We start from the raw sequence: 18,050 nt of genomic DNA on the forward strand, positions 1-18,050 counted from the left end.
CAACTCTGAACAATAACACTCACTCGCATGCATGCTCCTGAACATGCTCACTCGGCAAGCACACAACAGAGATTTGGGGCCTTATCGACTCCAATACACAAGACCTTTTCTTTCTCACCAAGACCTAGCTCAATCCCGCATCAGCACGGCAACCGCTCTGACTTCCTCAAAAAAATCACCAAGATCTACAGCAACTTTAAATCCCAGCCCCCCCATTCTCGACCTTCCCAGCCTACTACCCTCATCAACCAAAACCTACCAAACGATAGCATGGAATCCTCTATCCATCGAGGACACTGCAGCAATAATTATGGCAGTCCACTTAGGGGCACCCACAGAACCCGACCCCCACTATATCTACAACCTGGGAAGAGCTGCGATCAGTGCTGTGCTCACTTCTAACATCAGCACTTCCCTCATTACAGCCATCCCAGATAGCTGGAAACAAACCCAAAGTCGTCGCCCTCCTTAATAAACCCAGACACCCCACATCCACATAAGCAGAACAGGAGGTCGATAATTCTCCTACCAATCAGCTAAATCCTGGAATGACCTCCCCTAACACATCAGGGTCTCATTTCTTGAATTCCTCAAGAAGCCGAAGAACTGGCTTTTCAATTAGTCTTCTTGTGAGGCCATTGAGACTGCCGGTACTCAGGGTCAGCCTCACCACATGCTTACACTCACCTACTCAGCGCCTGAATAACTTCACGGGTGACAAGCAGTGCTCTTGAAATTCACCTTCCATTACATTACATGACTTTAAAAAATATGGTTTTCAGCTTACTCCCAAAATAGGGAAGTTAGTAATGCATCCGTACCCAGAGGATCCAATATAAACATTTTTCATCACATTTTGAAAGGACTGATAAGTTCATTTAGACATGGTCAGTTGTGGACTGTTCCTGTCCCCAACTTCAGAATGAGTGCCTAACTTTTCATACATTAGTGCCTGGAATGGGAGAAACTATAAACGTCAGTGTTTCAAGTGACAGTGACTGAATGCCTAGTTTCCATTTTGGAAAGCGTCTAAATTGAGCAGTTTTTTCCCTGGATTTAGCATAAATACCTGAACCTGATTGTCTTTTATTTAATGCCACGTACATGTTTTATTTTGCAGATACAAACGTAAACTTGTCAGTAAGATTTACCTTTGCTTAGAAAGCACTTTGGGTTAACATATTTACTATTTTCTAGGTGTTGTATTTTCATCTGGCGATGAAGTTACTTATACGCTTCCAATATATGAAGGTTATGCACTTACTCATGCAGTTCAACGAGTGAATTTAGCTGGGCAGGACCTCACTAACTATCTCAGAAAGGTTTGTTAAGTGTGTTATCCAACGTGTACTATGAGTTGCTATAGACAAAAATCAGCAGTTAATCTGAACATGATGAAAAACATTAACATGACAGTTTCTCAACTTGGGGAAAACCTGGTGGCTTGGAAAGAATGACTTTTAGATGCAGTGCCAAGAAGTGTTTCAAACTGTGGTGTTAATGTTATACATGTATCGTTCGTAATAATACTTATTGCTGTTGTCTGAAGTTCTCTTTTTATGTTTTTAATACCTTGTTGAAGTTCTGTTATGGGATTTGCTATAAACGCCTGCCAGTGGCAATTAAATGCCTTATAGCAATTTGTGTCAAATCATGCCTATTTTAGACAAATTAGGGAAATAAATGTTATGGAGATACAGGCCTTTGGCCACAATCACAGTTTGTTTTAATGGGGCTGTCTGGATTAGAACCCTTGTCTCCTAAAGTCATCTTCTGTACTTTAACTACTAGAATTTCAGAAGATGCATGCTATATAAACTATCTAATCCTTCTACCCAAATCTCCTCAGAAAACCAGCTCCAGATATACGTCCTACACCATTTCTTATATTACTTTTAAAGTATATTTAAAAAAGCGTTTTCAGATACCCACACTAAAAGAAAAAGAATTTCAGGGGTAAACACATGGCTCTCTGCTAAAGCCTCTGGTGACAACCAGGGGCAAAAAGAAGCAATACCTGGATTAATGTTGTGAGAAACTGGCCTGCCGGACAATGTCTGATTACCCTATCTAACCCTTCCTCCTCACTGCTCCTGCATTAACCGGGTGTGGCATATTGGGAAAAACAGAAAACCAGGTTTGTTCTTCCAAGTCCCGCCCTTGCCATGTTGGAATAAAGGGCTAACTCCATCCCGATTGCGGTCAGATTAGCGCTAGCACTTTTCTTTATGAAAATTCAAGAACCATAAAGTGCTTCTCTGGTTGGACTGGGAGTGGTGTTAATCCCCTGAGGATTTTGGTGCTCCACAGCTGAGTTTACTCAAGAAATAAATACATTCCATATTGGGTAAAACAAGTTAGGTTCCACAAAATTGATAGAGAATATTTTACTATTAAATCATAAAGGTTTACCAAAAATTAATGGTTTACAGGAGGAAGAAATTAGGTCAGCATCAATGTATAATCAGAATGCGTATGCTTCTATTAGGAGGCAATCAAACTAGATCAGGGCTCTCTAACCTTTTCTGTAGTGAGAGGTAATTCTGCTTAAGGAAAGCCTTTACGAGCTACAAGCAAATGTTATAACTGTTAAATAGTGCCTACACTATGACCACCCTAAGTAGGTTTATCAGTAGTGACCACCCAAGTATTCCGGGCATGGTTATCAGAGGACATGCCAGGAAAAAGTTCATCAATATCAAATGCCTCCACCTGACTTATAACGTAACTTTCAAAGCTTGACATGCCCAGTGGCACAAAGGACATAACCATTTTTATGCCATTGGCACTATTATGCCAAAACTGCCACAATTATGCCAGAGATAACAACCTTATGATGGGGACTACATACATACACATTTGCCCGTCCTTGACACCAGATGTAGCGTTCAGGTAGCTATAGTGGTTATTATGGATGCGCACATAAATGAATTATATTGAGATTGGATACAGTCTGTCATATGGCAGGCTGTACAGACACACAGAGTGTGTGTTTGAGTGTTAGTATGAGCTACTGCCATAGGTTTGGCTGCCTGTCACTCTAGGTTCACCTCTGAGAGCTACTTTGAAGGTACTGGCGAGCTACCAATAGCTCCCAAGCTACTCGTTGGAAATCCCTGATCTACACCATACTTTTGTGGATGATATTTAGAACACAATTTTTCTATGTGACGGTATTTCTTAACAGTATTCTTATGTACAACCATATGCACCGAGGTTTGGGGTTCCTGCCTGCTAAGGACATTGCTGAGGTTCAGTGTTTCTGTGCAAGTCTCAATTGACATGAGTGTATCCAATGCATGTAAGACCGCCCATGGGTGCCCCCAGTGTTATAACCCCTCACTGAAATACAACGACAAGAGTGTGTGAAAGAAATGAGCCCCAGTGCCTCATCTAAAGTTCACACGTGTTTCTTGTGCATTTAAGTCACTGCCACGAAACACATTTAGTAACAACTTCATTCTGCAGAAAATGTCTAAACTTGTCTTAAACAAGCATGTTTGTTGCACTATAAAGCTTATTATTATAAAAGCCTCTCCCAATCCAAAACCGTTGATATTCCTCTAGATCAAAAGAAATAGTAAACACACAAGGTTCTTGAATGATCTACAATGAATCTTCCACCCATGTTCTGTCGAGGATCTTTTATTTTTGATAATGACTCAAATTTGCCTCAGTGCTTTTGACATGGTATGCTTATATTCGTTATCAATTGGTCCCTGGTTGACAGACGTTTTTCTAAGTGTGGAGTGACTAATACAGACAAACAAGCATGCTGGATAGAAATATAGGGGAGACAAAATCGTTACCCAAATTATCAAAAGACAACTTTATTTCGGTTCAGGGAACTATGAAAGTACACATTAACAAACATCTCTAAAATCGATAAAATACATTATGAAGAAAATACCATTCATTGCAGTACAAATGGATTCAAATGACTTGAGATCATATTGCATCCATTTACGTTAAAAAGCACAATAGAGTAGCTCCATGCTAAAACAATTTCCAGAAGGACAAAAACCTCAAAAGCAAACCTACAAATAAGCTCTAAAATGGTCCGCTATGCCGCCCATGAAGTCTAGCAATACACACTCGTTCGGGGATACTCAAAAGCACTATCTATTGTAAGCAGGGCTGACTTTAGTGTTTGTGGAGCCCAGTGTGACAATCTTTTTGGCGCCCCCACCCCATGACCTCCTCCTCAGGTTCCCTTACTGCCACCCAGCAAAAGTGTGCCTCATCTCTCCATAGCCCCTCTCTTTAACATACATTTCATTTGTTTGAAGCATTGGTAAAAGCTGGCTTTACTAATCCACTCAGCTATTCACATAAAATTCAGATCTGTCCTTTGCAGCAGGCATATTAACCCACTGGCTACTTTATGGTGAGTCAAAACTGCAACTAGACAATACTCCGATCTCTCTCTCTCTAGCAGAACATAAATCACAAGAGTTATCTCAACATGTTTATTACTGCCTGAAAGCTGGACACACAAGGAACTCTGCAGCAGGTTTTTTTAAATCTTAAGTTATTGCTCAACACAGCACCCCTGCCCCCTGAGATCATTGCCCCCCTCCAGGCAGCACCCAGTGCGGCCGCACCAGTTGCAACGTCCTAAAACCGGCCCATATTGTAGGTAGACCTAAAGTACACAGTGCATACAAAGGAGAAATTGTACAATTGTTAAAGTATTAAAACATTTCAAATTCAAGTTCAAAAGCTCTATTCGGTTTGTAATAACAACCATATAAGCAAACATAAAAATACATAATTACAGCCTCCGTAACGTTCTCAAAATGGGTAATACTTAGCATGGGTAGCTATTTGTACGATATAGGCATTATACATATGTGAAAAATTCGCAAGATAACAGTATCTAAAACTGTACAATTTGTATAAAATATCATATATGTATACACAACAACCATTCTAAAAAGAAAAAGTGACTTGTGCTAAAGTGTTTTATGCAAAATGTGCACGTTTTGCAATAAAGTGGCTGGTGCTTACAATATACGTAACAGACAATGGTCAACCTGGTATATTAAATCTTTGCCTGATATATAAATTACGCAATGAGATAGCTTCTGTAAATTGTATTCATATCATACAGATATAACCAAAAGTGACAGGTACTAACATTGTACATTATGTGCAAATTACGCTATAAAGTGCCACGTGCCAACTAGATTTCCTTTTTGTGCAAATTATGCAAAAAGTGCAAAATGCCTTAGATACTAAATTCATTGTACCATATCATATTGTAAACACATTTTAGAAAGTAATATATTTCCTAGCAGCAATGCATTTTAAAATATAAGATGCCACATAAAAGCAAACATCCGGGCTTTCCAGAGTAGATACTAGCCTCATAGCATTTTTGGTGGATCGAACATGATTTTTTTAAAACAAAGGTTTCAGATAAAATTTCCTTAGAAAGTATTAAAATTTGCAAAACATTAAAAAATGGCAGCAACTTTGCTTAGACATATTATCGCATGGGCATACAGAGCTGGTATTTTTTTTCATAATGGGGAAGGCTACGAGATGATGAACAATCCCTAGCCTTAGATGTGTCAGGACAAAGCGATGAGAAGTTTTTGTTACATCAGCCAAATATGCCTGAAAGCGAGCTTTAAGATTTAATTGCTGGTAAAATACAAGGGTAGGTTGTTGCCCAATTAATCTCCCTCGTGTCTCCCTTTTGTAAGCCAAAAAGGTTTCTTTAAGCTCTTTTTTTGCAATTAAGGCTGCATACTCTGGTTCTGTAAAGATGTTACAATTAAACAAAAGACTAAACCAGTAGTGGATAAAACTTAACCAGGGGATACGTGAACAGTGGTCAAGCTTCAGGCAGTCTTTAATAATACGTTGTGTAAATACGGTTTCCTCTTTCGACCCAATAGAACGCCATAGTAAAAGGGGTTGTAATGCAGCCAAATCTGAGATATAATTAAGTCCCACTTCCTGGTGTATCAAATCTGTAGAGGCCGATGGTGGAACACTCAACAAGCGTTTAAGAAAGGTGTTTTCGTCTTGTTGTAGTGACTTTTCAAAGTGGTGGCCCCAGATTCCTGCACCATAAAGAGCAGAAGATACACACCTGGCATTATAAATGGCCACGATATCTTTGACTCTTCGGGCTCCCACTTTGGCTGAGAATCTGAAAATACTGTTGGTGTTCCTACTCATTTTGTGTCGTATATTATCATATTCGCATAACCATTATCCGTTTCCTGCGAATGTTACACCAAGATAGCAAAATGATTTAACCGAGTGCAGTTTAGTTCTCTCCAGGAAGAAAGCCTTACTGGGTTTAGATGTTTTTTTCCCACGTCATAACAAATGTCTTGTATTTATTAATTAAAAGTTTCCTGCTATTAATAAACAGTATAAAATTATTGATAAGACGCTGAAGGCCAATTGGGGTACGTGATAGTAAAACCGCATCATCTGCATATAATAAAATTGGGACAGCCTGGCCATCTATCAAGGGGGCATCCGCGGGTATCTGTTTTAGTGTTGCGTCAACTTGGTTAATAAATAATGAAAACAAAAGTGGAGCCAGGACGCAGCCCTGTCGGATGCCCCTTTTAACATTAAAGAGAGGGGTGCATTCGCCTGCGGGCCCATAGCGCACTTTGCTAGATAATCTCTCGTAGACTCTTGCCAAAAAATATACAATTTATTTTGGGGCACCAGTATCCAATAGTATATGCCACAGTATGGAATGGTCCACAAGATCAAAAGCGCTGCTAGGGTCTGCGACGCATAAAAACAAATTACCCCCTTTTGCTAATGTATATTTGCTGATAAGAAGATCAAGTTTGACACACTGTTCCAAAGTACCTAAACCCTTCCTAAACCCGTATTGTGCTTTTGAGAGGATTTTGTTATCTAAGGTCCATGTTTCGAGCCTTTTCAACATAATCCTGCTCATTACCTTAATGGACGAATCCAGCAACGATATGGGTCGGTAGTTATCGGCTTCTGATTTAGAGCCTTTTTTTAAAAAGGGGAATAATTAATGACTGGCCCGAAGATGGTGGAAAATGGCCTTCTACAGCGACATCAAAAATCCTAACTAAAATAGGGGCCCATAAATCCATTTCGCTCTTATATAGATCAATAGGCACCCCATCAGGCCCCGGAGCCTTACCCCCTTTACTGTCCGCTAGCCCTTCATAGACTTATTCAATATTTATCAGTAGGGGTAAGGTGGGCCAAGTAGAATCGGAAAACAAATTAATGTCAATCCTATCTGGGTTAAAAAATATTTGTGTAATGTTCAATCCAGGCATTGCAATTTACATGCGAGGTTAGTTCTGGTCGATCGTCATCCTTTAGAAAGGGGCAATTAATTGTCTCCCAGAACAGTTTGCTGTTGTTAGTTGCTGCTCCTAGACTGAGTTTATCCCATGCTTCACCTTGCAGTTCCCTTTTACGGGCCTCAATAATTTGTTTATAATTAAAACGTAATTCTTGTATATGCACTTTATTACGCGGCTTAGTTCCTAATGCTAACTTCAAACTATGTAAGGCCTGAGTGCAGCTCCTGTCGAACCATCCTGCATATGCTTGTTTTTGGCACTATGGTTCTTAGTAAAAAACCCTTCTGTAGTCTTGTTAATCCTGAGAAAGTTAGACATCAGGGACATTGAATTTACCTCTTCGCTAAGACAGTGATCTATTTCCCGTCTGCATTTAACTAGCACTTCCTTTTGTATTTTTTGTGGATCAACACCTGCCCATTTTAACCTCATGACATTTGTTCTTGGAGGAATGATATCAATAATACAGTTGGGGTTATTTGGTTGTCTATTCCCCCAGCATAGCAGTGATAATGAAATACTGTTGTGATCACTGACAACCTGTTCTGTGATCCATAAGTTAGCATAGTCACTGTTTCACGAGATTAAAATATGATCAATAGTAGTAGCGGCATTCCTGCCAGTAAAAGTTGGGCATTTGATATTGTCCCGAGTCATGGTGCAACTCAAAAGGTCAATGTCATACTTTGCTATTATGGAATTTAATGCTGTGCCATATTCGCCATGGGGGAAATGCATAAAGTCAACATTATCCTTTGCGTTATGACCCTTTGTAAAACCACATATTTTGGTGTGGGTCAGTGGACACGCTTGGATGTTAAAATCACCAACCCAGAGAATACCAGCTTGTCTATTTGGTACTGCCAGGGCCCTATCAATTTCAATTTCCAAATTATATATTGCGCACCCCCTATTATTATTAAAGATGTTATTATAATAGTTGACTAGGAGCATATTTTTACCCTTATGAAACCGAAGCCTCATTAACTGACAATGAGAGTCTATTGTTATACAACTTATAATTTTACATTCCACTAGAATGTTTGAAACAAGAATCAAGAGACCGCCCTTTGCCCTTCCTGACGTAGAGTCAGTGGCATTAATCCAATTTGAAGTATATCCCTCTACAAAAATTGGACCTCTATGCCAGGTCTCCTGCAGACAGATTATGTCATAGTTTGATGTAATAAAATCTTTCCAAAATGGCGTATTTAATTTCCAGTTAAGACCTGCTATAATCCATGTCATAATTGTGTAGCCTTCCTTTACATTTGCTATGGTAGGCTTACTAGTTTGATGCAAACTGTTTTGACTCTCATTAGTTGTAGGCACTAACGTTACATCACTAGTTAGTATCTGGGTTTCTGATAACCCCCCTGAGTTTGGTTGTGGCAGTGTACTAACTGGAATTATAGCCAATTTGGAGTTAAAAATTGCTATAGGTAGAATAGGTTGCAATAGGTAGAAAAGATGACAGACTAACCTCTGGTACTACTCTTTGGGCTTCAATAGCCCGACTCCCTATTAAATTGGGCTTCTGCGCTATTCTCTCATCTGACAAGAGTCAGTCATTATCTTCCATAGAACTTAATGCCTAGTATCTATTAAATAAAGGAAAATTTGTGCAGGGTGGTGGCAGTGCTGATAATGGTGCCTGTTTGTTGGAATTAAAATTATAGATTGGACTGCCCTGATTAGTGTTCAACATTAGGTGTCTATAAAAGTATCCTAGTGGCAAGAGAGCCATGTTATACTCCCATTGGGATGGCGGAGGAGCATTTGCTAGAGTATTCCGCGCCCAGCCCGGGGATTCAAAGTTGATAATAATACAATCTCCCTCAAATTTTTTCTTGAGAGGGCCAATCCATCCCACCCGTTGCATTAGCAATACCTGATTTGCCCCCGTCATCGAGAAGCCACAATTATTGGACAGCCAGTGTAAGGTTTTGTTTTTAAGTGCAGCATGGTTTTCCCACTGATCTTTCCCTAATTTAGGCACATTCACTAAGACTGCCACATAGACCCCGCATTCAGGGGGCAAATCAATAGATAGGGGTGCTTTATTTATATTAGAAGGCGTAAGATCTAAATTGCCTACTCTGGGAGTATCTAATACGGGGGGATTACTGACACCTGCATTTGGTTTCTCCCTTTGGTCCTTGCCACAATTGGCAATGGCAACAAGCTCAGCTTTATTCTGCGTAAAGTTTTCCTTTAATGCTTCACTATGGTCTAAATTTCCTTTAGATATCTTCTCAGTATGTTCATTAATTAAATTAGGTATTGGTGGGTTGCTGCCACTATTAATGTTCGAGTTAGGACCCTCTCCACTAGCATCTGCCCCCAAATTGCCCTTCTCAATCCTTGCATAAATGTCCTCAAGGCTTCCACTTAGTTTATGGACCTCTTTGACTATGTTGTCTATCCTATCAAGGTGTGGCCTAAGCAATACAACTAATTTGTCAAAGATAGCTTCTAAAGATATAGTATTCAGAACAGCGTTTGAAGCTTGATTTGTATTTGTATTTGCTGTGCCCCCCGTGTAGGATATTTCTTATCTTGCTTAGCCTTAGTGTTTCCCTGACCAGTTGTTTTCTTTTTATGTCCGGTAACTTTAGGTGGAGGAGTGGGAGAGACATTGAGTGAAGTAACCAGTATAGATAGTGTGGGTATGTTAGAAATACTTGAAGGTTCATCAATAGTATAATTTACATCAACAATATAACCAGTTACATCCTCCACAGTGAGGGGTGACTCAGTGATATTTACTCCTTCTTCATTAGCCAAAGTAGATTCTTCACTAGATTTATCACCAGGCACAATGCTGGGCCCCATAGACAAGCGCCTCTCCGTGCGATTAATTTCCTCTGACAGAGCACTAAATGCTTTTACTAGAAATGTGTCTATAGTAGTGCACGTCTTGTCCAACAGAGGTTTGTTTGCCCGCCTCCTTGCCATTTTAAAGTATTTTAAGGTATGGCCAGTAAACTGTCCACAGCTTGGGGAAAGGTTTCAAGCAAATACACCTACGAATTATTTATACAGTACAAAGTCAAGCTTTATCTTTCAGTTTTGCACGGATAAGAAAAAACAGTACCTTTCAGGGGTTCTAAATTGCAAAAACTAGATTGTTACAGACCTTAGGGGGGTGGCCCAGCACAGCCTCTTCCGGCCTCTGACGGCCTAAGATGGTCCTGCCCTTGTGCTGGGCATCTCCCGGCGCCGAACCGCGCGTGTACCGCGCTGCGGAAGTTCCTGGCTGGCTTTGAGGTCCAGCGGTGCCCTCCGATGACGTGCAAGGTAGTGGCCGTCCAGGGGATGTAGGGAAATGTAGTTTATTATAGCCGTTTCCCTCACGGCAGATTCGCAGGTCCGTTGGCCGTTCACCTCATGACGTTAGGCAGGAAGAAGCAAAGGACAAAGTCTGCCGATGCAGACTAACGCACCCCTCCTCTGCAGTCGCGCGTCTGCAGAACGCAAAACATTTAAAATAACCCTGAAGTAAACATATTTGTCCGATCAGCCTTTGTTCAAATGTGCCAAATTGAATGTAGACAATATACAATGTTGCACCTATTGTCTGACTTACTCCTCTGCAGTCGCGCGTCCCGTGCTGTAGAAGTTCCTGGCTGGCTTTGAAGGCCAGCGGCGCCCTCGGATGACGTGCAAGGTAGTGGCCGCCCAGGGGATGCAGGGAAATGTAGTTTATTATAGCCGTTCCCCTTACGGCAGATTCGCAGGTCCGTTGGCCGATCACCTCACGGCGTTAGGTAGGAAGAAGCAAAGAACAAAGTCTGCCGACACAGACTACCGCACCCCTCCTCTGCAGTGCGCGTCCCGCGCTGCGGAAGTTCCTGGCTGGCTTTGAGGGCCAGCGGCACCCTCCGATGATGTGCAAGGTAGTGGCCACCCAGGGGATGCAGGGAAATGTAGTTTATCATACCCGTTCCCCTCACGGCAGATTCGCAGGTCCGTTGGCTGTTCACCTCACGGCGTTAGGCAGGAAGAAGCAAAGGACAAAGTCTGCCGACTCAGACTACCGCACCCCTCCTCTGTAGTCGCGCGTCCCGCACTGCGGAAGTTCCTGGCTGTCTTTGAGGGCCAGCGGCGCCCTCCGATGACGTGCAAGGTAGTTGCCACCCAGGGGATGCAGGGAAATGTAGTTTATTATAGCTGTTCCCCTCACGGTGGATTCGCAGGTCCATTGGCCGTTCACCTCATGGCGTTAGGCAGGAAGAAGCAAAGGACAAAGTCTGCCCACGCAGACTACCGCACCCCTCCTCTGCAGTCGCTCTTCACGTGCTGCTGAAGTTCCTGGCTGGCTTTGAGGGCCAGCGGCGCCCTCCGATGAAGTGCAAGGTAGTGGCTGCCCAGGGGATGCAGGGAAATGTAGTTTATTATAGCCGTTCCCCTCACGGCGGATTCGCAGGTCCGTTGGCCGTTCACCTCACAGCGTTAGGCAGGAAGAAGCAAAGGACAAAGTCTGCCGACGCAGACTACCGCACCCCTCCTCTGCAGTCGCGCGTCCCGCGCTGCTGAAGTTCCTGGCTGGCTTTGAGGGCCAGCGGCGCCCTCTGATGACGTGCAAGGTAGTGGCCGCCCAGGGGATGCAGGGAAATGTAGTTTATTATAGCCGTTCCCCTCACGGCAGATTCGCAGGTCCGTTGGCCGTTCACCTCATGACGTTAGGCAGGAAGAAGCAAAGGACAAAGTCTGCCGATGCAGACTAACGCACCCCTCCTCTGCAGTCGCGCGTCTGCAGAACGCAAAACATTTAAAATAACCCTGAAGTAAACATATTTGTCCGATCAGCCTTTGTTCAAATGTGCCAAATTGAATGTAGACAATATACAATGTTGCACCTATTGTCTGACTTACAGATTCTCAAGACTATATGAAGAATTTCAAGCTTGAAAAGACGACAAGGGAGCAATCCAACAAGCACAGTGTTTTTTATATGCATGACAGAAGAATAAACCATGTTCTTCAATTTCAACAGGCTTGAAAGTCCATAGGACATAGGTTGTTGGAAATACCATTGTTTTTGCTCCACAAGCATTGGAACGACGCAATTGACAAGATCATTAGCCTAAACTTAATAAACAGGGATCTTGAAAATGGGGCATTTATATAGTCCATGAATTCTTCAAATTGTGATACACATTTGAAGGACAAATATGAGTCAGTCAGACTACCCAAGGGAACAGTTGGGATTCTAGTGCAAAAAACAGCATTCCAATAACAAAGTTTGTCGGGCACCTTTAGGTATATAAGAAGGATTTAGTCAATATTCAGTTAATCCTAACCTGGACAACAAGGTTTTTACATGAGAGACCGAGGGAATTGTAGATGCCAAACAATTGGTCACTATCTCCCAAAGTTAGTCTTTGATCCAGTATAATATAGGTTTTAAGCAGGCTGTATCAGAAATTTGTGTGAGGTTTGAGTCAAACCTCAGCAGTAGTAGTGGGGCACTTTTCTGTAGCCTCAACGAGAATTTATACAAGGAATTTTCACTTCTGTCTTGTGAATCATTTTGAACAATTAAAGACTGGATATACAAAGCCTTTTTGCAGTCGAAAATGGCCCGATCCACGAATGCAAAAAGGCTTTTTTTAATGTATCAAACCCAACTTGCGATGCGATAACACAGTACTGAATCACAATTTGGGTTTGCAGCCTATTTACGATTCAGTATTTGGAAGGGCATACAAGTCACAGGACGGTAGTGGTGGATACAGGGGTCGCAAATCAATGATTGAACAAATCGGAATGGGCTAAAAAGTACAAGTAACAGTTTATACAATTCAAGAGGCAAGAGTATTTGTAAGACTGTGCTACTCAGGGTAGAGAACACCCCACTACCTTGAGTGCAGAAAACACAGGTAACCCGTGAAAATAGTATACAAAACAATATACCCCGGCACTCCAAATGTATAGATTTTAAGTAATTGACATTATTAGGTCAAGACTAATGAGACCTAGGTCTACTTTAACACAGGAAAGCACCAGAGAATTTATTATCTAAATATTCATAAATGTATTCCATACAAAATTCAAAAATTAGCTAAAAGCTCCCTTTAACAATATTAGTCAGGATTGAAAACACAAAAGGTTCAGACAAATAATTACAAAAGAAGTCTTTTAAATTGTGATAACTGATTGAGCCCTTGTAACAGAACATGGGAACAGCCAATACGTGTTTCGTCACATCCGTGACTTCCTAAAGGCTGTAAAGAAAATAATATGGTCATACACTATCTGTTATTTTTAACCTCACATTACATAACACATCTTGTCTGTTTAAGACTGAAGGATACATAAGTAAGGATTTTTGAAACACGCAGAAGAAGGTCCAGCAACCCTGCGAACAGGATGAGAAAGTGCTAAGCCCAAGTAAGAGAAGACATATTGTGCAAATAGCAAGATTGTAATGGACAAAATAGACACCTTTCCACAAGGAAAGAGAGATATTACAAAAGGAGTTCCAGAACCATCATGACATAAAAAAATGAAACTTTTTGTTTTTGTTTATAAACACATCCCGTTTCCTTTAAGGAAAACAGGATGCAAAAAAAGACTTATTGCTTCATTTAAAAACAATAACGGATATGGTTGTCTGCTGATCCCAGCAGGCCACCATCCCTGGATTGCAGCGAATCCTAGTGGGTCACAAACTGCGACCTACCTCATTAATATTCATGAGGTAGGTTGAATTGCAACCCACTATGGATCAGTGATTTGCTAAATGACCTATTAGTACATAGGTCACTTCGCAAATTACCACACTGGTCGCAAGTTGCGACCAGTAGTTCGCAACCAGTTGTACGTACACCTAGCCCTAAATTATAAATAAACATAAAAGGTAACAATAGCACGTTTTATTTAGAAGTGCGATGGAGCATTTGTACTCTGACTCCTGACAGTGGAGTTAGATCAGTTTACCTTAGGATATGGCGTGGTCTGGATGCAAAATTGATGAACACAGAAACGTGGCCTTAATTCTTGTGCAGACCCATCCATTCGACCAAATAATGTGGTGCTGGAAACATCTATGTGTCTCTCTCTATTCCACATTGTATATCTGTAATATTTGGTTGGTACGTTTAGAAACTGGCAAATCCTCAGTGTGAGATTCTGGAGTATTAATTTGTTGAAGGGCCCAACCAAATTATTAATTTAGCACCTTACAAGGTCAGAACGCTAATCAAGGGGCCACTGAAATGCCTTTTAGTATTTAAGTAGCAACAAATGATATTAAAATCAAGAAACAAATCAATTTAATAATTTGATGAAAGCAGAATTAAGGTCAAAGGTAGATTAAGGTAACCAGAGATATGATTTTTTTTAATTCAGTTGACCATATGGTTTAATTAATGTCCATGTTAGTCTCTGTGTATAAGCAGAAGGAGATTCCGGCACCACTATTGAAATGCAAAAAAAAGAGTTACCAGAAAACTCTCCTGCCTCACAGTCACCGGAAGACCAGGGACAAAGTAAATTTATTTCAAGGCTTCTACACTGACATACTTCCATTCTTCCTGGCATTCTTTTGGGGAGATTTAAGTCGCATAGCCAATGCAGAGGTGGACCTCTCTACCTTTGCATCCTGCTGCAGCCAAGAGTATTAATTCCTTCAGATGCTGCATACCTTTGTCCTGTCCAGTCCTAAATCTCTGAGATAGCTACAAAAGCCTTTTAGATAACCTAATCAATCAGTGGGAGACAAGCACTAAACTTGTGCACATGTACCAACGGAAGCAATGTTCTTTTACATCCCTCACTGTCCTCACACATACTAAAACATGAGAGCCAGTGGTAGGAGTGAGGCATTGGGTTGGGATAAGAGAGAAAACAAAAACACAGGATTTCAAACTCTGCCTTGTTACTTCTGGGGTGAAGTAAGGCCTTTGGTTGGGAATTATTAAGTGTGCCAAATGGGGCTTAGCCAAGTATACACCATGTTAAGGCCATAGTAACATGATGTAAGAGAGACACCAGTGGCATACACATTAACTAGCACAAGTGAGATGTAGTGTACATATACAGCACCCAGATGTGTGACTGTAAAGTGTTCCTTCCAGAACTGCTTCTCCTGCTCCAAGCAGTCCTATGTCAAATCGAACTGCTCTGACATGTGTAACAGCCTTCTTTACGTGTGCTAAGTAGTGATTTAGAGTCCAGCAGGCCTGAGAGAATAATGTGCAAAAGTTGTGTATGCCCGCTATTTTCTTTGGTATGACTGGCAGTGACAGGATACAAATGCTTGTTTCTCTGCTTAAAGTGAAGAAGGATGTCCAATAGCAAAAGCCTGCTTATGAATAAAAGTCCATTTTCATGAGTCAGGCTAGTAAAATGCTACTTAGATCATCTCCAAACTGTGATATAAATATATTTGTTTGTTAGATGTGTTGCAAATGTGTTTTTTTAACATTTAGATTATCTTTGCCTGAGAGGGTTAGCATTAAATAACTCAGAACTGGCACTGCCAGACTTTCCCACTCTCCAGTGATAACACCTTGATTGTGGTGTGAAAAGGTCTTCACCGTAGAAGATAATAGAGTTAGGCCTGATGACAGGAAGGATTGGAGGAGAAACCAGAGGACACATATCTGGATATGGGAGAGGAGAATGGACAGGATTAGCAGATGAGCCTGACAAAGAATTGCCTCGAACCTTTTAGTATATTATATTTACTGCCATAATGTCAGGGAACTTCTGAAGCTGCTTCACTCCCAGTCAAATTGTCTCGGTTACCAGAAGGTTGAAGCTTGGTTTCAAAACCCGCAAGGCTGCTCTTCAGGTGATTTTCCCTCATTTCCCTAGGACAATACTTTTGTGGGAATTTAAAGCACTGTCCATGGCAACAATGATTCTGCCATTTTGGGTGGGACCAGAATATGGACTTCTGGGAGTCACTTGCAGTCAAGTAAGAGGAAGAACTGCAAAAAATAACCAGTTGGGCTGTGGGAATTCTGTTGACAGGATAAGAAGGTATCACCAGTCATGAGTTTCTTCACATTATGACAATGGTTTCCACCACAAGTTCCTCAGGATACAACTTGACCTGTAAGAAGTGAGTAAGTTATAGAAGATGCCTGCTTGTTTTCGCAGGCTGCCTCTGGGGGAATTTAGATGTGACATGGTGTCTATTTGTACCAAGCGACTAAACATTCTCTTGTGCATCTAGAGGGGTGGCGTCTGTCTTGGATCTGCAGGTATAACATTTCTTGTGGTACTTCACAGGAAATGTGTGCAGCCGAACCTCACTACATTGATGTTGGTTTTCAGTAGTCAAGACCTCTAGTTCCCTAAGGATTGGGTGATGGATATTTTGCCTCTGAAAAGAGTACCCTTCAGTCACGTATAATTTGAAAATGAACTTTGAACTAATTTTGAACATTTGTTTGACCTTTGAAGACTGGGGGTTATATGTTCTGCCAGAGGTCCTGTAATATAACAGGGCTGCATCTAAAAGGACGTTTTATATGTATACAAATGTTAATGCACACATGCAAAATTAATTAGAATTCCAGTTTGCATAGATATTGCTAAGTTCAGGGAATGACCGTATGCTAATGATGTTCTTATGTCTTCAGTTTACTTCAGTTGAATAGAAGCTATATTTGCCTTCCACAAGATACTGTATAAAGGCATATCTTCAGGTAGTTATTTTTTACATAGGGAGAGGTGTATGTAAATTTATTTCTAGCAAGATATTATATGTCTTTATATTTAGCTTTTCGTAATTTCTGGTATGCTGTTAAAGCATAGGAGTTGGTTATACAGAGATATGGTCTATCATTTCACAATTACAGTTATGTTAAGTGTTCCAGTGATAAGTCACTTATGGCATGTATTTGTCTTGGAGGGGTGCCGAGGGGTCACCGGGAGACTGCACTCAGGAGATTGGGTTTAGATGACACATGTGCCTTCTACGCAAGTGACGATAATGGCTGAAGTTAGGATATGTACATGGAACGTCCAAGGATTGCACACACCAGCGAGACGTTACCAGATTTACTCTTATTTGAAACGCCATAAATTTCACATAGCACTGTTGCAAGAAATGCATTTAAATAAAAAAGAGGTGTGTGCGCTTCGCCGCTGATGGCACGGACAACTTTATGCCACTGAATATTCCTCCTTCGCCCACGGAGCGCTTCTATGGGTCCGACCTGGGACCCCATGGGCGGCCATGGACGTTCATGTGGACCCCGATGGCAGGTATGTGATAGCCCGGGGCAGACTGGATGGTCAGCCCGTAGTACTGGCGTCGATATATTCCCCAAACACTGACCAGGGTGGTTTCCTTAATTGCCTCTCGACAGTGCTGGCGACCTGGCATGGGATCCCGTGGATGCTGGGAGGTGATTATAACTGCGTCCTGGATGCGACCTTAGCTAGATCTTCCCTGCCACCGACAAATGCACCGACACATGCCGCCACGAAAGCATTAATCCACTGGGCAACACAGTGGGATCTACACGACGCATGGAGGACACGAAACCCAACTACACGGACATATTCCTATTGGTCGGGAGCGCACGCTCTACATGTCCGTTTGGACAGGTTCATGGTCACCACCGATCTACTCCCACTAGTCACAGATGCACAATATATGGGCCGCACCCACTCGGACCACAACCCACATACTCTGGCCATCGCATGGGAGCGCCCGCGCCCACCCATCCCCACCTGGTGGCTCCAGCCGGACCT

General features: G+C 41.7%; 1 protein-coding gene and 1 long non-coding RNA gene across 8 annotated transcripts in view; one reads left to right on the top strand and one right to left on the bottom strand.

Moving 5' to 3' along the window:
- The window catches only part of LOC144762888 (uncharacterized), a 438,864-nt gene that overhangs the window by 353,759 nt on the left and 67,055 nt on the right, over window positions 1-18,050 (bottom strand). The window lies entirely within an intron of this gene.
- The window catches only part of LOC144762887 (uncharacterized), a 258,891-nt gene that overhangs the window by 213,575 nt on the left and 27,266 nt on the right, over window positions 1-18,050 (top strand). For 5 of the 7 annotated variants that reach the window (XM_078648184.1, XM_078648182.1, XM_078648185.1 and 2 more), the window contains one exon: window positions 1,198-1,322. The exons of the other annotated variants lie outside the window; for them this stretch is intronic. In XM_078648184.1, the coding sequence (XP_078504310.1) occupies window positions 1,198-1,322 (125 nt within the window). The remainder of the gene's footprint in view (window positions 1-1,197; window positions 1,323-18,050) is intronic. 7 annotated transcript variants of the gene reach the window in all.

The sequence above is a fragment of the Lissotriton helveticus genome, chromosome 6 (assembly GCF_964261635.1).
Source record: "Lissotriton helveticus chromosome 6, aLisHel1.1, whole genome shotgun sequence".
NCBI lineage: Eukaryota > Metazoa > Chordata > Amphibia > Caudata > Salamandridae > Lissotriton > Lissotriton helveticus.